The sequence below is a fragment of the Lycorma delicatula genome, chromosome 1 (genome assembly GCF_047948215.1).
Source record: "Lycorma delicatula isolate Av1 chromosome 1, ASM4794821v1, whole genome shotgun sequence".
NCBI classification, from domain to species: Eukaryota; Metazoa; Arthropoda; class Insecta; order Hemiptera; family Fulgoridae; genus Lycorma; species Lycorma delicatula.
In genome coordinates, this window is record NC_134455.1 from 16,535,203 (window position 1) to 16,556,011 (window position 20,809).

Consider the following 20,809-nt stretch of genomic DNA (forward strand, 5'->3'; position numbering starts at 1 on the left):
ATTAATTACATATGTTAAAATGTTGTTGTGATATTGTTATTATATTATTTTTCTGTGGGTGGAGAAGGAAAACCTATCATATTACAATATATCAATGTTGAATTATTTTATCCATGTCATGCTACATAGTAACTGTGGATATATTAGGGTATGGTATTGTTGACATAGTGGAGGGAATTAAAATTGCATTCACTGCTGTAAATTATGGTAAGATATTGAATTTTTTAACTAAAATTTTAGCAGCCTGCAATTTTAGTAGATGTATAAATTCAATGAATTTTTAACTATTGATGAGTTAACATCAATTACACTTCTTGACTGTCCTGTTCCATTATTGTTGCTATCTGTATTTGTTTGCTATTCAACAATAAATTATTAAAACAGTAGTTAAAATAGCTGGATTATTATTATCAGTAATTAATTTATTTTTTAACTTCCATATATGAAATTAAATTGAAAAGTAATATATTCTCCTTTATTCTTCATATTAATATTCAAAAAATTTGGAAAACAAAATTGGCTGCATGTTTTCCTGAAATAGGCAAAAATCATCTGTGGAAAACAGAAATTAAAAAAGTGACTCCTCTCTGAGGCAGGAGAGGAGTCGCTCCTTTCATCTTACTATGTAATAACTGTTTCTGTTAGAAAGGTATCTAAGGATTGCATTGTTCTACTAGTCATATTATTTATTAGGTAAAAAAAAACTACTGACTTTTTTCATGAAAATATTTGTCATTAAAATTGTTTCCCAATTAATTCTTGTTGACATTCATTGCCATTATCCCCATTATTTTTACTTTAAAAATATTAATTGTTATGATATATTCTAATCTTAAAATCATCTGTCAAATATTTGTATACATTTTTAAAAATATTGTATTCTGCAAACATTATGCAATTTATTTTTCTTCATTTTTCACTGATTCTTTTTTCTTCTACTTTGGCATTGTACCTTCAACATACATATTAAATAAGGGTAGAGGTACTCTGCATCCTTGCCTTAATTCTCTTCGTAAGTCAGTTTTCTAACACTTAGTTTCAGCATCGTTTATTTTTATAATTTTTTTTTGGACAATTTTTTAATTAATCTTTGATTCCCTCACCTGCCCTTTGCGTCCGTAAGATTTTTATTGGTGAATACCATTGAATGTTTTTTTCACGTCGTGAAACATATATTTATTCCTTCATCTCTTTCTAAATGCTTCTCATCAGTATTTCTTATTAGCCCAAACCTTGTCCCCTATTCCTTCCTGAATACATATTGTTTTTCTGCAACTATTTCATCTATATTTTTTTACTCAGACTTCTATTTAGAATTTGCTAAAGAATTTTTACTAACTGTGAAATAAATTGATTATCCTGTAATCTCAACTGCATCATTCCTTTTTACGGTTTAGAATCTTGTTTATTGTAAGAAAATATTTTGGCTATATCTCACATTGCAGATATAAATTAAAGCATTAATTTATTTCTTTATCATTAATTTTATAGTTTACTAATTTACTTTATATTTACACAGATTACTTTATTTATCATGTTACTATTCTTACAGTTGATTTCAGCACTGATGCAGTGGTATCAGAATGTTAAATATATAATAAAATAAATGTTATAGGGCTTTAATACTCAGAGAAAAAATATAAAGCATACTTAATGGATTTATTATAAAACATTTCTTGAAAACTTAAATTAACCCCATCTATGAAAAATACCTTTGTAAAATAATTTGAACTACCTTAATATAAAATATAACTTCTATCTAAATAGCTGGCTCAAATATGTTGAGCAAGGACATAGGAAATAAATTGATCCTATTGGTAAGGAAGAATATTTCTTTTCAAAGCCTAGCCAAACAGAATTTGAGTATTAAAGAAGCATAATTAAATATATTCTGTATTTTATATTAACTTTTTGTATTTTCTAGATACTGTATCTGGATTCGATGAAAAAGATTCTACTACTGTTGAGAAAGATATTCTTCCTATAGTTCTTAGAGATGACTTCAATATTTCTGGAATTCGTGTTGGAATTCCAAAAGAATATCACTGTTATGGACTGGCAGAAGTAGTACTGAATGCCTGGAGTCATGTTGCAGATGTTTTAGAAGAGGCAGGAGCTACTGTTGTTCAGGTAGTTTTGCCATTAAGAAATTGAAAACATTCTTATATTATGTTAAATTACCACATGGAAAGTATTAAATATGTTTACATTTTCAGAAACTGAAATGTTTACATTTTCTACAGAAGGAAACTGTTTTTATAAATGTGAACTCTGGTTTTGGTATTTGTTTATTTTACAAAAAAAAAAAAATTAGTTATTTTGATCTATAAAAAGGGATATATTGTGAAAAGTAATGTAGAAAAATCAATTTTTATAATAGTGCTAATATTTTCTAGATTCTAAACCAATTTGTCCTTGATTCAATCTGTATCTCTAGTTTTGCTTCTACTTCACAAGCAGCTATTTCTTGGTAAAAATACCATTACAAGAGGCACTATTTGTTGAAAACAAATCAGAATTTGTTAAAAAATTTCATTTAAAGAACTGACCAGGGCTGCCGTATCAAAATTTTAAAATGTTGAAAATTTGTTATTCATGTTATATTGTTGTTTTCAAGGTTTCAACTGCCTGGCTGTTTATTTTCTGCCATGAAGTCAAACAATTTCTAAGAACATCATCATAATCTTTCAGCTGAGGCAAGATTGTTCCAAAGTATGTGGCCTTTGGTCAGCTGACATAGGTATCATCTATTTAGGACCAGCCTTAAACAATCTTATGTTTTAGCTCCACACACTTTCTTGACAACAGTTCATTGTCAGTATACTGCTATCTGTTGCTTCATCATCTCTATTTTTCATTCTAAAATTATGAATAAAACATATTTAGCATCTACATAAAGGGAACAATTATTTTTCAAATTTTTAAAAAACAAAAATTTTATTAAAAAATGTAATAGACTTCATTTTGTCTTGATGATATAGATTAATCTTATATATTCACTCAGAGTAATTATCAAGGGACTTTCCTACATAGCATAAGGGCATCCTCATTACAGCAGTAGATATCCTGACAAGTTCCTTGATACTGTAGGGACATCCTTAGGATTCAAAAATGCCTAGATCTGGTGATATCTGGATGTACTAGATGATTTGATATATGTAAAATATAACTATTAATCTAAGAATGTCAGATCTCTAGTCCCTAAAGCCTGTGAAAACATCACAATCTGATTAGGACATGCCTAATACATTTTCACAGTGTGACATTTGTACTTCATTACTTCATGTTAAATCTTCAAGGTATGATATTTATATTTCACATAACATCAGTGGGACATTAAATGGGCAGTCCCAAAAAGGTAAGCATGTAGATTATGTAACTGCAGCTTCTGGCAGTACTTGTAAATAAATATCAGTTGAATTATACATTGCTATTAAAATGAAATCACTGGTTAATGTATAATAATTCAATAATTTTTACATTATTTTAATAAAATGACAATAAAGCACATGTAGATTTTAGAACAACAAATGTAGAGCAGGGAATTATACCTCATATAAAAACAAAAGTAAACCCATACAAAAACATCTGTAAAATAGACTCAATACAGATCAGTGATAGCATTTGCCATTAGTTCATTTTATGTGATAGAAATTCTAGCAATAGCTTATTCAGTAATATAGATGTGACAGACAAATCAAAACCAAACATTTAATTTTTTTCCAGTTTGTTAAATTGTAATGTATGTCAAGTGATCCCAAAAAATAAAAATAAATTTTTTTTTTAATATTAAGAATCTCGCTGTAAGACATATATACTTTCCTTTAAAGGTGCAGATTTACAACACACCCAGACCCCAGTATACATTATTTAAAATTCATCTTATTATTGTTATTTTAGATAAAAGGATAAAAAATTCTACAGGGATTTTGTATTTTTGTAGAATGTTGTGTGACATGTAACTTAAACTTTGAGAATGCTAGAATATCAGTGAGGTATCCCGTTATCTTGTGATTTTTAAACAGTTCTTGATATTTCAGGATATATATTATTGGATATATGGAAGTAGTTATTTACAACTACACTATCTTTTAACCAGCATATAAAAGAAAAAGTAACAATTTATTTTTTATTAGATTTTAAATGCATTCTTAGGATTATTTTGCACAATAACATGTTTGTAATTAATTTTATCTTGTTTTTCTTACAAAATTAATGTCAAAGCTAAAATTTCCTCAATATTTGCACCCATGCTTTATCTGAAATTAAGTGGTTTTCATTTATTTTACTTTTTAATTATGTTTTATATATTTATAAATTATCCATGCCAGTATTTAGGATGTGTGGGTTGTTAAATAGTAGAGTTGTCTTCCCTGTAATATGTTCTAGCTTTTTTGTAAGATTGCAGTTATTCTAATTTTATTGAAATTTGAAGATACTTCAGTTTTAATGTATTCCATACTATCAAATAATTTTTTTTTTTTAATTTACATTAGCAAAAATTTTATTTTACCTAAAATTCTGATAGTATAAAATTAGTTCTTATTGTTATTTAATGCTAAATGGCTCTGTAGAATTATAACTTTAGTAGCAATTCTTCTTGAACCTTATCAATTTCTATTCTTTCTAGCATGTCATCAGATATTTTTTCCCATTTGCTCAGTCCATAAGTCATTTTTGCCTGTGCATACAGTAGCTCTTTCTACACTAATTAATGTTTGTATCCACATTTCTGAGATTAATACCTTGAGGTTTTAATTTTTGTACAGTTATTTAGATATACTGTCTACAATCTTGAAAGTGGAAGAGAATTTCAGTGTCTTGTGATTATTATTGCTGTACTGTTTCTGAATCTAGTGGAGACACTTATTATAACTTTAAAATAAACTGCTAAAGTAAAATGTAGAAAGACTATTAAAAAATAAGAGATAACTTTAGTTTATTTATTATACTTACTTATTTTTCGAAAATTATTTTACCAGATCTCAATGCCCCACACATCATATTCAATAGCATGTTATTCAGTTCTCAACCAGTGTGAAGTTTCTAGTAATATGGCACGTTATGATGGACTAGAATTTGGGTACAGAGCTTTACAACAGAATTCTACAGAACAGCTGTATGCAGATTCCAGAAGCAATGCATTCAATGATGTTGTAAGAGGACGTATTCTTGCAGGAAACTATTTTCTGTTACAAAAGTATGTTTGTTTTTTATTTATTCTATTTCCTCATTTGTCATTTTTATTAAATCTTTTAATTTAAAGAATTTAAATGTGTATTTAAATTTGATTCTTCATGCAAGGGTTTGAAGAATTAGAATGAATTATTTAAAAAAGGAAAGTAAACAGTACAGTAATTGGTAGTATATTAAAAGAACCTTCACTAGAGAATAAAATACAAAGTAAGTTAGTAAGCCAGTGGAACAGATTGTATTCATGAAGTAGGAATTGGAAGGTATAGTCAACTTTGGAATTGAATTAAGATGATCACTGAAGTCATGTGCGCACACACATACACACATACATACATACACACACATTTATATATATAGGCCACTGTGCTAATAAAATTTAATATTAAATTAAACATAAACCACCAAAGTCCATAATAAATTTCAAAATTAAAAAAAAGAAATTCAACACAAATCACAAATAAATATGTTTTAATATAATTATAGAATTAAATAACAACAGAAAATGCGGGATCCCATGAAAATCAATTCTTAGAATTAATATGGTAAGTTTAACTTATTTACTTGTTTTGGTAGTAATGCATCAGGATATACCTGAAATTTTAAAAAACGTTGTCCATAAGCGATAGCACAGTAAAGTGACGAATTGAACAAATGACAGTTAATGTTGGAAAAAACTTATAACTATTCTCCAAAACGCTTCATTTTCTATGCAATTGGACAAATCTACCATTTCAGATAATAAGGCTTTATTGATGGCATATGTACGTGATTTTGGTGAAGACGAAACATTATGAGGAGAAGAAATTATATTCACAATAAATCTCATTACGAATATAAGAGGATTCTCTATATTTAATACTGTGAAATCATACTTTATAAAAAATAATATTGTTGTATGCATTACTGATGGAGCACAATCAATGGTAGATCACTATCATGGATTTGTTGAATTTCATCAGTTTCCTAAATTATCATCTATAAAAGATGATGCAACTCCAGAGGGTATTGACAGATTCAGTAGCCACCTCAATAAACTTAAATTGGACTTGGAAAAACAATTTGAAGATATTTTAAAATTGAAGGTGTATGACTGGATGAAAAATCCTTTTACCCCAAATATTGAAGAGGCTGATACAACTTGCCAAGAAGAACTGTTAGAAATTAGATATGATGAAGAAAGTAAGCATAAATTCGATAGTAGTGTTTATGAAAACGTATGACAAAATAAAAAAATGCCTGCCTGTCTTATATCCAAATACGAGAGTAAGTCAATTATTATCTGCAATTTAGTTATATTTTTGTTTATGTTGGTAGTACTGTCATGTTGCGTAGATGACGCATGCGTGGTTTAACTGTTATTATGTCTGTACAGGTTTGATGCTGCTAGATTAGTCCCATTATTGCTGCCCTGCCGTTAACCATTGCTGCTCTGCTTTCTGTTTGCACCAAAGAAGCGCAACGTTCAGTGATCTGTTTTTGTGGTTGGAAGGTGTATCAGGAGTTGAAATTCATCGAAGACTTTCGGTACAGTATGGGAACAGTGTGTTGCTGCAACAGAGTGTCTACAAATGGATTGAAAAATTAAAAAATGGTTGCACAAGTGTTATACACGACGAAGGAGCCGAACGATCGTTTACTGCCACAAATGAGGAAAACATTGAGCGTGCACATGATTTGGTTTTCTTAGACAGACAAGTAACTATTAATGAAGTGGCACATCGTCAGCAAATTAATCATGGTTCTGCCTAAAAAAATCATCCACAACAGTCTTGGGTTTTATAAAGTGAGCAAGATGGGTCCCAAAAGAATTCACACAGTTGCATAAACAAATGCACTTGGACATCTGCCAAAAACATTTGGATCGCTATGGTAATGAATGGGACATCTTAGACAGAATCATCATTGGTGACGAAACATGGATCCATCATTACGAGCCAGAGAGTAAACGGCAGAGTATGGAATGGAAACATCTAAATTCGCCCTTCCAAAAAAAGTTCAAGACCGAACCATCCGCAGGAAAACTGATGCTTACGGTTTTTTGGGACTCTCAAGGCCCAGTACTAGAACATTATGAGGAAAGGGGCACGACAATAAACAGTGCGCGTTACAGTGAGATGCGTACTGCCAATCTGAAGCCTGCAATTCGAAGCAAATGCCGAGGACTGCTGTCGAAAGGTGTTGTGTTGTTGCATGACAATGCCCATCCACATACTGCTGCTCACACTGCTGAATACTCTGAAGTACTGGCTCATCCTCCGTATAGTCCTGATCTTGTCTGTTGTGACCACCACTTGTTTGGTCCACTCAAAGAGTCATTAAGGGGCTGTCGATTTCACCTCGGACAAGACAGTGAAAGAAGCGGTATATCTGTGATAATGATCTGTTACTTTTTGAACAGACCTCTCAATTGCTAAATATATGTAAAAATAATGGAATGAATTGTTTACTTGTATTTAAAACTTGCTTAACTGTCTAATGGAAATCTCAAATTTTATAAACTATTGCAATTTTTGGAATTGAAGAAAAAATATATTCCAATCTTTATATTTTAACTTTAATCAGTTTTATTTTCTACCCATCATATTTCTAATTTGATGCTAAATGCTTTTTATGTATTCATTTTTGACAGAAACTATGAGAAATACTTTGTACAAGCTTTAAAGGTGCGTCGATTGATAGCAGAGGATTTTGTGAAAGCCTGGTCTTCAGTGGATATTCTCTTAACTCCAACCACATTAACTGAACCGCCTTTGATGAAGCAGTTTTTACAGCTGGATAATAGGACCCAGAGTGCCACTCAAGATTATTGTACTCAACCGGCTAATATGGCAGGTATATGCTAGTTTTGTGAGAATTTAAAATCAAAATTTTTATTACCTTATCCAGTTTGAGAAGTGTCACATCATTTTCCAGGAGACTGTCATTTGAAGTATCATGAATGGTAAATATTCTCAGAAATCAATAGTTTTATTTATTGAAACTCATGATACAAAAACTGTTAATTACTATCCTACTTCTCTAAGAGGGAGATGTGAAATGTAGACTGTTTAAAAAAAAATTTGTTATAATTTATATTGAATATAGGGCCTTGGGCAAGACTGCCCAAGGCCCTAAGGGTACAGTCTTGTACCCTTAAAACCTGATATAATTATTCAACCAACTCCTTCATAGAAAGTATTCTTTTGAAAATAAAATGCTGTAAACAAGTAGTTTTAATAACTTAAACTGCATTTAATAAATTGGTATATACTGATTATGAAGTTTAATAATATCTGGTACGTTAACGTATTTTATTGATTAATAAAACGTATTTTTTCTGGCTAATAATGTAAATATTTATAAAACACTTTATTTTTTAAATACTAGTTTGTACTGTGTTTAACATATTCGTATGTTTTCTAATTTCTCTTTGAAGTACTAATTACATTTGCTTCCTTTTACTGCTGTTACTACCATCATCTGTTACTACTTTTTCTTATAACCCAAGTATGATCATTTCTTTGATTCGTCCAGATTGAAAATGCATAATTTTAATGATGTCATGATGTTGAAGATGAGATTTTACAAATGGCAATTGTCTTTGAAAACTGATAAAATTGATAATGAAACTTCATTTTTGTATTTATGAAAGTTTAACTTTAGAATCAGAAACATAAGCAGAGATGTCTAACAAAGCGCTGGAGTAAGTACATCTGTGAAACATAAAAATTAGCAAAACAATAAAAATTTCCAAACAAATATTTTCATTATAACTGATCTTGGTATAAATTAAAACATAGTTTTAAAAGAAAATTTTCCTAAAATAAACTATTTTTAGTTATTTTTTGTACATTGCTAATTCAGTTTTTAACAGATCACATCCAACAATGCTGAACAACCCTGAGGGCAAAACCATTGTTCTGAAACCAACTGCCATTTGCAGTGGTGAAAAAGAGGAAACTATAGAGCTGCAATGAAATGTTAAATTTCCTCATATATTCTAACATTGTAAAAACATTGATACAAGAAAGAATATGGGCTGGGACCTTCTGGTAGGTAGCAGAACATTCCTATGTCAATTAGATGTTTTAAAAATGTTAAATTTAGCAAGATATATGTTAGAGATGTACATGTCCATATGGTAAAAAGACATAGAAGCATGTAAAGAAAATCCTTCTTCAGGTTCGTTATCAAATACCAAATCATAAACCTTTTTTTTAAAAAAACATCAAATTTCATAACACAAAAAATTTAAAAATTATATTTTTACAAAAATGTACTTACTATGTCAGTATTTGCGAAATAATGTACTCGGATTATGTTGTTATATGTCTATGTTGTTATATTGTCGGATATATGTTGTTCTCACAAAAATTACAAAAAAATTATAAAAACTCATTACATAAAATAAAAATTACTAATTGCAATGATTGATACATATTACATATAAAAATAAAGAAAATAATAATAAACACATTTGACTCAAGAGTCCCAAAACTTGTCTACTTAGGTTTGTACATAGAACCGCTGTTGCATAACTGCTTGTACACATCAAAAATTAACAAAATATCTTACTAATACATATAATACTAAAGAATTGGCGATATAATAATAAAGAATTTATACTAAAGAATATATTTATATATATAACGAGCCCAAGGCATGCCATCCCACCAAATCCTGTATAAACTTATACAAGGATCTTCACTTAGTCGTGGTGTCCCACTCCAGCTGCCATGCTTCCATCGCGAGGCTCTGCAGCCTCTTCGCAGGCGGGAGATGGGCAACTGAACGAAATTTAGATCCGGGACATTGTGATGACCGTTCCGCTCTGATACTGGCCCGTCTCGAAACCGCATCCCAAATACCTTGGCCTCCCGGCCTCTTCGCAATTTCCACATGGCTGCCCGAACTTTCACCACTAAATCGATTGGGAGAGCCTTTCCTAATACGGTTGTAGTCTTGTAGGAGGTGTTTTAAAAACACCGATGCATAGAATTAAATCAATGCGCCGGGCACTCCTTAAATTTTGAAGAATGCTCTATTCATATCCAACCTACGCGTGCAAACGGGCGCCGCCCGTAAGAGGTCATGCTTTCGAAGATACCTCGGTACATCATGTACATTTGACGGCCCGACAACCCGTAGTTTTTCCAAGCAATCATCCTACGTTTGTACTACACTGAGGCGGCGTCCGCCGCTACTTGCCTAATGTAGTTGCTAAACAGCAACTTTTCATAAAAATACCTAGGTACTTTTGAACTCCAACTCCGCCGATTACACAAAATTTATATTTAATATGGGGGTTACGATTGTACGATAATCTGTCTGCACCCTTGACAAACATAAACTTCATCTTGGGCACAGAAATCTTTAAATTTTGAATCTCCATCCAGCCCTCTGCGGTTGACAAGGCCGCCTGCGCCCGGTCTTCTACCTGTGTTCGTGAATTTCCACGAACTAAAAGGAGACGGTCATCGGCGAAAGCCTGGGCCGTGACCCCTTCTGGAAATGTCAATCCCAGAAATCCGTCGAATACCAGGTTCCACAGCAGGGTATTGAGATGGAACCCTGCGGCCTTCCCCTGGTAACGGATTTTCCCTAGGTGCACTTCCTTAAACAGAGCCGTACGGTTAGACAAGTAGTCACGTACCACGCCCTGCAGGGCTAGGGGAATATTGCGGCGTTTCAACTCGTATAGGACAGAACTCCAACACAAGGAAGGAAATGCTGCCTCTATGTCTATAAAAAATTCCCAAACGTCGGCACTTTCCACCTCGGCAAGTGTATTTAAGATCCAATCCTCGGTGCCAACCCCTTTCGTGAACCCATGCTGGCCTCAATTTAGAAAACAGTTTACCTCAAAATGCTTTCTTGGAGCCGTGACACAACCAGCCTTTCAAGCAACTTGCCGATTAACGTCCTGGTTTTAAGAGCAACCTCACCAAAGCCACTTTCCAACAAGTCGGGAAACAGCGCCAGCTTAGGCACCCCGAGAACAGTCTACCAAGCGGTTCTTTTGTGACAGGCAGCAGATGGAATAATATATCCGGTCAAGTTGGTCAATTTCCGGTGCCTTTTTCAATGCCATTCGAATACCACTCTCTCTATATCAACAGGATACACAGCCCGTATGCCAGGGAAGGGCATAGCCCTCTCTCTAACGCCGATCTCTAACGCTTCACTCTCCGGAGCATCTGGTAACAGAGTAACCAGGAACGCCTGGTAAGTCGCCACAGATGTTAAAGTGTGGTCATGACCACCAAACCCGCATCGAACACTGGACAGTACGTGAAATGGCTTTGGTTGGTAACATGATTTTGCGAGCTTCCAGGGGTTGCGATGCAACTCGCGCTTAGTCTTACCATAACTTGAGTCTGGCCTCCTTGATGTCATGAACATACTCAGTACGGGCGCGCCGGTAGATCGGCAGACCCTCAGTGCGCACGTCATCAACGATAATCCCCATTAGCGGGTGACACTGGTATATTCTTCTAGCGGACCTAACTTGTACGCGCAGCACGCTAAAGTCAGAGGACCACCACTTTTTGGCGTTAGACTTGGCGTTAGCATCCAAAGAACCAGAACTTTGATGCCCTCGAGACCGTCCAGAATCCTGCCCAACTTCGCCAACAAGTCATCGATACTCCATCCAAGCTGGTAGTATCCCGACACCAGTACAACATCGAGATTCGCACAGCAGTGAATTGCTCATCAGACTACCGGGGCATCCAGAAGACACCCAACGAATCTTATCCAACCACGATCGCGGAGAGCGGCCATTCCCCATGAGAATGAATAACATTCACCCCGCGGAACCCGACCACCCTATCCCCAACTGCGTACAGCTGGTGGACCAAGAGGACCTGGAGCTTGTACTCCTAAAGGGGCCTCATGGCTTCACTGGTGGCTACCCGGTAATGATGCAGGTTTAACTGTCCCAGGCGCAAGTGTTCGACATGATTGAGTCCGTCCTCAAATTCTTCCCCCAATTCAGGCGTCGCCTTAAGCTGTATTCTTTACAGCTTTCGCCCAAGCAATCTCATACGCCCGACACTGCGTACCCCTAACCCGGTGTCCAGCATCGCTGCGTTTCACCAAGGTACAGGCGGTGCACTTGGCAGGGAAATTGGCTACACTGTGCCCTGGAAGAATACAGTGACCAAACATCTTCGACTGTGCTCCGCAGCGGAGAGACGTGTGACCAAAGCCCTGACGCGGGAGACGTGTGAAGCCTCGGGCAATTTCGACAACCCTATATGAGTTCCACCCAAAAAACAGACGTCCACCGACCACCAAAACCTACCAGATCTTAGGCGAGGTCTCTAAAACCCAGTGATTCTTTAGGACTTCCTTCTTCCCCAGCTGCCGAACCACCTTGGTTTCTTTAAGGAAGTTCTCGACGGCCATATCCAAGATAGGATTTTGACCGTGCACAGCCCTGAGGATTTTGGGCTCCTCTACTCTTATCGCCCTTGGCATATTATATACCAATATCTGTTACTTCCGCTCGGCCAGCAACTGAGCCTTTAGCCCGTTATTCTGCAGAAAATCGGCTTCCAGCAGTTGCTTTACCTGCCGCTCGCTAACAACTTCCAAGACCATCTTTAATTTTGTTTAAGAGGCACCCGCCTTGGGCTATTCCGGTAGCCCACCACCCCTGCAGTTCCTAGGCCGAAGCCTTCACTTGCAGTCCTCAAAAGCCCTCGGAACTTTCATGCCATAGAGGCATTCGCCAGGCTAAGATGTCCCCCCTCAGCCATTCTCGGTTTCCCTCAGGCCTCATAGGGAGATTCTCGGACCGGCACACAAATGCCAACCCGGTCGTATTTTTCAACGTGATCGCCGTCCAGACAGCTTCAAACGTCCTAATCGCAGACGATCCGCGAACTCTTGCATGCTCTGCTCACAACTCTATCCGATGATCTTCAACCGTGGGCCGCCCTACCCTATGCGGAGTCCCGGCTGGCTCAAACAGGAAGCATAACCCGGGTGGGCCATACAACCCTAACCAGCCGGGCTGTCCGAACAACCTACTACTAAAGATGCTTCTGACAAATAATTTAAAAACTTTTAAGCCGGCAGTCAAAAACAACAAAGCCGGAATATTGAAATCTAGCTCGCGCCGTTGAAGGTCACGGAGCAACCTGTCCCTGGCGTAGGCGTACCGCACACAATCGTATAAAACATGAGACACTGTCTCCGGCTGTCCGTATTCTAGACAATTAGGATCAGCCACTAAGTGAAAAGAGTAGAGCTTAGCTCGGAAGTCTCTATGTCCTGAGAGTATCTGCGTCATTTCGTGGTCCGGCCGAACCTTACAACTCATACATCGACGCCGAACATCGGGGAATATTGCGTAGGTATGCCGCCCCACTGTCGCGGCATCCCAACTTCGCTGCCACTTCTCATAACCAGCAAGTTTGACACCTCTTGCCCGATCTGTCACTTCCAAGACCAGCCATGGTCCCTTGTTTTCGTTATCCGGAAGACTTGCATCCTTTCTCTCCGCGGGTCCAGAACCTTTTTAAGGGTTAGCTCCGTCGCTACCGACGTAGCCCCCGGACGAGGTTTAAGCGGGACTACCTTAACAATAGCCCGCTTAATTTTGGCTGCCGACGCCTGAACTGGCGACGGTGAACCAGCCCGCTTAGGCGCAGGCGTGACTGCAATTGAGGCGAAAGAGAGAGGCTTCTAACCTTCTCTTCCACCCGTTGAATGGATTTCTGGAGTTCGCCCAGAGTCTCACCCGTCACCGGTTTGAAACCCCGAACTCCTTTCACAACCTGGTCGACTTTCCCTGACAGTCGCGAAACGGCTGAATCCAGGGCAAGGTTGGCGCCTTGGAGTCCCTCGCATTTTAGACCCGCAACCATCAAGCTACATTCGCTTAAAAAGGAGTCGACCAACTGCCGAAATTCCAGTGCCACACGCGACTCTTTCCGACACTTTCTTTGAGACTTTGGACCATTCGGACCGCATCTCTTCAATCCGCCCAATACAGTTGGTACCGGAGCTCACCTGCCTCACAGCAGGCTTCAGCCATGGGACCTCCCGCATCGAACCGATCTTCACATTCACATTCGCCGGATTCCGCTTTCCCCGACTTGGTGGGGAGCCGCCCTTTGGTCTTGGCTCTCCCTCTACTAGGTCTTGGAACCTCTACTGTGCGGTTCCAGCCCCAGCCTTCCTCGCACAGCTCGTAGCGGAGGTTTCGGCAAGATTTTTAGTGCAATCCACCAGTGCACTTGAGTGCAGTACTGCCATCGTGGAGACCTCCGAGATCATATCGGAGGACCATGGTCTCGGTTGAGACCTACCGAGTGACCTTCTCGGCAGGAAGAGGCCGCCGGCAACCAGGTCATTGGCTGTACTAACAAGGTCCTCCAAGCAATCTCCCTCGGATTGCTACATAGCATCTAAAAAACAAAAACACCGACTGTACTACCAGACATTACAGTAACAGTCTGAACGTGTACCTATCACCTAACACAAGGCAAGGTGAGGGTCTAGCAGTGAACTATCCCGAGCAGCGCCACCTGTTCTCACGTAGCCCCACTCGAAACGTCAAAAGCTAAAAGCTCCTAGATCAGACCACCGACGAGTCGAAGCAAAAATCGCTTCCCGAACCTGCCAGAGGATCGAAATGATTATTGGCCTCACGAACCTAAGAACGGGGACACGATGCAACACAAAGGAAACGCCCTGACTTAGCTGACATCCAACGCTGTAGGGGAAGACACCCGCCTAGTGACGTTCCGGTCGCCACACCGCCCCGTTCCTTGCCCTCTTGTGCTTTAACGGGAGTCGTCTATCGCCCTCTGACTTTTTACATCTCATAGTAATAAGCCTGGCCTCGTTGGGATGCCACCGATGTAAATGCCTCGGTAGACATCTGCAGCGGCGATTTAATAACTCAGCTTATTGCTTTCGCTGTAGGCCTCTTCCAGACATCTTGAATGTCCTACATTGTTTCCCTCAGAACTAGCTAACCGAGTTCGCGGAAGCGTGAACCCCGCGCCTAGTTTACTTATGAGCCAATTTCGTGAATGTCTCGTAATTCGAGGCAAAATAAACACAACATACCATCGAACATGTTGATCGCAACAACGAAATTTAGTACTAGTTCCCTTAGTGAACTCAGCTTAGTTCTGACCCCAGACTTTATTATTAAATTATGGACTGCAATCTGGTCCACTAGGGAGAGGCGGACAGACCTACTCCCACTCGGCTCAATCGCAGAGTCCCGCCTGACATTCACCTCAAAACTTTCGTCGACATGCCGCTACACCTCACGACTGCATGGTGTCCATTGCCATCGGCAGTGCACCCGCATCCCGCTGACAGTCTCGTTTTCGCATTTTAATCTGCCCTCGTCAAAACGCCGCTACACCTCGGCTGCATGGCATCCCATGCCTATCGTCAGTGCAGTCGCGTTTCCGCCGACAGCTTATATAAATTCAGTCAGCTCAAATCTAACTAACCGTGGCTCGCTACCAAAGTGCCTCCCTTCGGCCAGTCAAACTCTCCAGGCGGACCCTAGCCACCCGGGCTCCCAATAAAAAAAAAAAAAAGTATATACAGCGGACTTCAAAATTTACACAGAAAATTAAACAAATATAATTCTGAAAAATCTAGTATTTAGGTAACTGAGTGTGTACTAGAATAAGGAGCACAATTTATTTTATGGTAATTGGTATACTAGCCCCGTCTTTTAATTTTTACATCAAAGTGAAACTACTTGTGGAACTGTTAGTAACTGGAATGTCAGAATATTTTCTTAATATAAAGTATGAAAGTTTATAATGGTAGAAATCACACAGGTACCTTATTAACAGTAAAATTTCTTGATGAAAGTTTAGTTCATACATCTCTCTAAATTGCATAGTAAATTCAAATTATAGAGATAGAGCTAGGATAAATCGTGGAAAACCTTGTAGATTGGAAAAAGGTGTATGTATATTGGAAAAGCTTTGTTGGAATATTTTAAAAAGAGAGCCATTAACAAAACTGATATGCAGATTATTTCATGAGAATGTGCCTGAAACCTTTACATAGATTTATTTTATACTACAAGTTTTAGATGTTACAATAATGAAATCTAACTCTATCTACTAAATAAATTTCAGAAAAAGCCACAATTGTTAGATTTTGGATTTCAGCTGTTAATATAGACTTTTGAAAATATTATTTCTTACAGAAGAGTGACTTACTAACTCCTAGGATTGTAATATTTCTTTCCCATCTAATGTATGATTCAATTTGATATTTATGAAAATTTAAAAACTGTATTTTATTCTAATAAATTTTGTAGCTTAGATCTAGAAATTAAAAAAAAAAAGTTTCACTTTTATTTCCACACTACTAGTTAATTAGTGATAAATAATCATTAGTGATTATTTTCATATTTACAGTTTATAAATTATTCGGTGATAACTAGATAATAAAAAATATATTTGTGATATAAACAGTTTAATACATTTATTTAGTTTGCCTCCATAAATATAGGCAAATGAAAAACACGAAGTGATAAGTGATAAACTTGGAAAAAGATTCATGTTTAGTTCTGATTTGTAAAACGTAACAGTAAAAATAACACCTATTGGTAGTCAAAATTGACTTCAAAGTCATGTGTGTTCGTGTCATGCTGTCTGTGTATTTGAATCAAATAAATATATAAATTACAAATTATTTTTATTTTTAAAAATATGACTAATAAATCATTAAAAGAAAATCACTTGACTTTAAGGATAATGAAACTAATAATTCTCGTTTTTCAAAACTAGCAGACTGACTCAAAATTATGCATTTTATGTTACTTCAAAAATATTTCATGATATTTACAAGACAACAGTAATAATTTACATGCATATAAAATAATTATATAATGTATCAAAAAAACTTACATGCAGGTAATCTATGAGGAAATAAGAAACATCTTTAATTATTCTACAAGGGATATTGGTTTCAAAAATATATCATCAAATAAGTATATATCAAATATATAAGTCTTCTGTTATAAATTTATTTTTTTTTACATATTCAAAACTCTGATGAGATTTTAGTAAAGCAACCATGAAAATATACTCCGTAAAATTTGTATATCATTTTTGTGTATTTGCTAAATATGCATTTTCTATTTAAAACTAAAAACAAATTTTTGTTCTGAATTTTTTATTAATATATTTTAACTTTCTCAATTCTTACAAGTTAGATATTTCATTTATGTAGTTGTTATAAAAAAAAAGATCTTTTACTCATTACAATAGACTGGCCTGCCAGCTGAGAACTTTACTGTTGCCATTTTTAGGATTAATGGAAAACCCAAAACAACTTGGATGTTAGATTTTTTGGGAAGCCAGTCTTTTTTGTAAACTAGCAATGAAAGGTACTATCTTAATGTTAATATAACAGGTCTATTAGTCAGAGGCACTGAACATTTCATACTTAAATCTGTGAATAATTAATTTTTTTTTTTTGTTAATTTCCTATTTAAAATTAAATTATCTAGTTTCAGTTAGAGTTTATATTGTAACATGAATAATATGGGTTTTATTTCAGGTTGTCCTGCTGTGTCATTTCCAGTTTGTCTTTCACATAATAATCTACCAATCAGCCTCCAGTTAATTGCTCCAAACTTTTGTGAACAAACACTGTTATCAGTATGCCAGTGGTTAGAAAAAACTGTTCAGTTTCCTTGTCTACATATAGAAGATTAAAAAATTTATATGATATAGATATATATATCTGTGTTTGTAATTATTAATTAAAACTTATTTGTTAATTTTTCTTTAGTTGTATTTTGCTACTCAAACAAATCTTTTTTTTTTTTTTTAATTTACCTGTCAAGATTTGTGTTTTCTTCAACTGGTAATAACTAAACTAGTCAGCCTTTTTATAAATTGTTGGCATAGAGATGTAATCAAGACAATCCCTGGTATAACCAGTCTAATCGGCTTGTTAGAATTGTTACATTTTTTCATTATCATTATGGAGCTCACAAAATTTTTTGTCTATTGAATGATGCATATTTTTAAAAATTTTAAAACAGTTGACAATGCTTTCAGATGTAATCTATTTTTGAAATATAAAAATAAGTTAAATAAACCCATTTTATTCAGTTAGCTGCTTCCATACAGCTTATATTTAGTGGTTGGTAATAAAGCGTTAGCTGACTAATAAAAAAGTTATTGTTTTGTGTATCGTAGTTCAAAATTGTTAGTATGTTTTGTTTAAATTTATTGTATTATAATGAGCCTTAGGAACTCAAAGAATTTCAGATTCATATTAAAACACCAAATGTTCAAAACACTTTTGAAAATAATGCTCTGCTGGTAGTTATGAAGCTGTGGGTAATCAGCAAATAAGTATGAGGTATTAATGTTTAATACCTCAATTTTAGGTATAACATTTTAGAAACATGAGGTTATGTTATTTATATTTGATTAATGCAGAATCATTAATTTTGTTTTGCCTAACTTAAAAAAGTTTATAAAATATAATAATTTACCACAATATATAGAAAAACCCTACTGTATGTATGCTGTAATATGAATGGGAAATAGATTCGCCTTCCAGTTTAGCGAGTAGAAGCTAGTACTACTGAAGTAGCAAGGACATTTGGACATTAATTACAAATGATTATCTCATTCACCCTCTATCAGCTGAAGTAGTTCTTAGTTCGGCTGCAAATAATCATAATGTTATAGTGGTGATATCTTACTTTTATTTTCATCCTATTTCATTATTGCAGTAGATAATTAACATTTGAAAGTTGCTTTCATGTACTTTTGTGAGTGCATGTATGAAAATACATTGAGCATTTTTTTTTCTTGAATGATTACGATTTGTTTATGTTAGATTAAAACAAAATATTTTCTAAATAATAAACATATGATGATAATAAACTATGATATCAGAGGAAATTATTAAAAATTTCAGAAGAGAAAAATATTTATTGTGGATGAAATTACAATGGAGCATGTTCATTTTCCTGTACACTCTTCTCTTTACTCCTCTCATATAGTTTACTTACTCTCTCTTTACTCCCCTCTTTGTCATAGAGTTTGTTTGGGCTGAAATAAAAGGCAAAATGTCTAACAAAAGATGGTTCATCTGTACAAAAAAGGGACTTTTTCAGATAATTTTTGAAAATTATACTGCTGAAAAATGAAACCTGAGAACAGTTTTCTGTGAAGATTACCTACAAATTATTATGATTTTATTCATAGTGATTTATAGTACAGAGCCATTAATATTTTGTTATTCTCTTCAGTGAAGTGAAATGATATTTATTCTAAATTGTACTTATTTAAAATCATATTATTACTGATATTCATTTTACCATCTCTGGCTTCGTATTAACTGCCACCTAATTTCTTTCTTTTATATTGTATGTAATATCTAAAGGCAGCTCTGTAGTTTGCTATGGCATCCCCTCCACTGCTCTTAACATCACTCTGTGACTTCTCACACCAGCAGCCAAAATGTATTCCAAAAGTCACATCAATTAATTTACAATGACTTGCATCATATCTAATTACGATGTCACTATTATAGTATAATGAAATATGTTCTGGTAATTTGTTAATACAAATAAAATTATTTATGCCGAATATTTTGTTCAAGAAGTGTATGAAATAATTTATTTATTGAAAATATATTTTATGTTTTTTCAAGTATGTTAAATCTAAGGTTTTGCTGTAAATAAAATGTAACAGTGATATTCCATTATACAAAAGTATATGAAATGAATTGTTTTGAAGTGTATAAAGCTATGAAGTTATGATTTTCTTTGACATGGATTGGTTATTTACAAAAATTATTTTTAAATAGCACATATGCACCACACATCTGTTGTAATAAATCATTTTCTGTGATTATACAACAATTGTCAGTCTGAAATACTACATACAATTTCTTCAGTCGTACATGTACAGTTTTGTTGCAGTTATTGTTCACATGGCAATATTGAACGTATCTAACCAGTATGCGCAATTCATGTGATAAGAAGAAACGGATTTGTCGCGACTGAGCTGGCAGATCATGTGCTCATCACGGGATATATTTCACCTAATTTCTGGATTGGATGGATTCAGAGAGTACATTGATGATCTTGAGGTCTTATAAGAAGTATTAGAAAGCCCATTGACTTGGTAGGTGATTTTAATGCAGAAAGTTATGAATTGGGTGGCAGATTGTCAACTGCACGAGGCTAAGTAAATATGCTAGCGGAAGTCGGTCTTATTGTGTGTAATCATTGTGCTGACTCTATGCTCATCGGCAAAGGAAGAAGTTCTGTCATAGACGTAACTCTACTCTCCGAGAGAATTGCGGCTATGATTAGAGATTGGAGAGTGCGGCATGAAGAGCTGGCCACTGATCACTGTACCATCACATTCACAGGGGTCATTCACTGTGGACAATGTTCGAACAGGAACCAGGCGTGTCCCTCATTGGAAACCTGGAGAGCGGCAAGCAGGGACGGTGGTAAATAAGGTTGCAAATTGGTTAGACGTTAACAACCCAATTATTGCGGCAAGATTGTCTGAGGTATTAAGAGAAATGTGCAGAAGAGAGGGACTGCAAGATGGGCCTGGTAAGTGAAAGATGCACTGGTGGTCACCTGAAATTG

General features: G+C 35.5%; 1 protein-coding gene across 2 annotated transcripts in view; it reads left to right on the forward strand.

The window, feature by feature from the left end:
- Positions 1-17,960, forward strand: part of GatA (glutamyl-tRNA(Gln) amidotransferase subunit A, mitochondrial) — a 43,421-nt gene extending 25,461 nt beyond the window's left edge. Inside the window, exons 6-9 of one of the 2 annotated variants that reach the window (XR_012757483.1) lie at positions 1,925-2,130; positions 4,983-5,200; positions 7,826-8,137; positions 17,737-17,960. Coding sequence is in view for 1 of the 2 variants with exons in the window: in XM_075373836.1 (XP_075229951.1) it covers positions 1,925-2,130; positions 4,983-5,200; positions 7,826-8,028; positions 17,737-17,894 (785 nt within the window). In the remaining variant the exon portion in view is untranslated. The remainder of the gene's footprint in view (positions 1-1,924; positions 2,131-4,982; positions 5,201-7,825; positions 8,138-17,736) is intronic. The other variant, XM_075373836.1, reaches the window with a different exon arrangement.
- Positions 17,961-20,809: the final 2,849 nt, after the last annotated feature.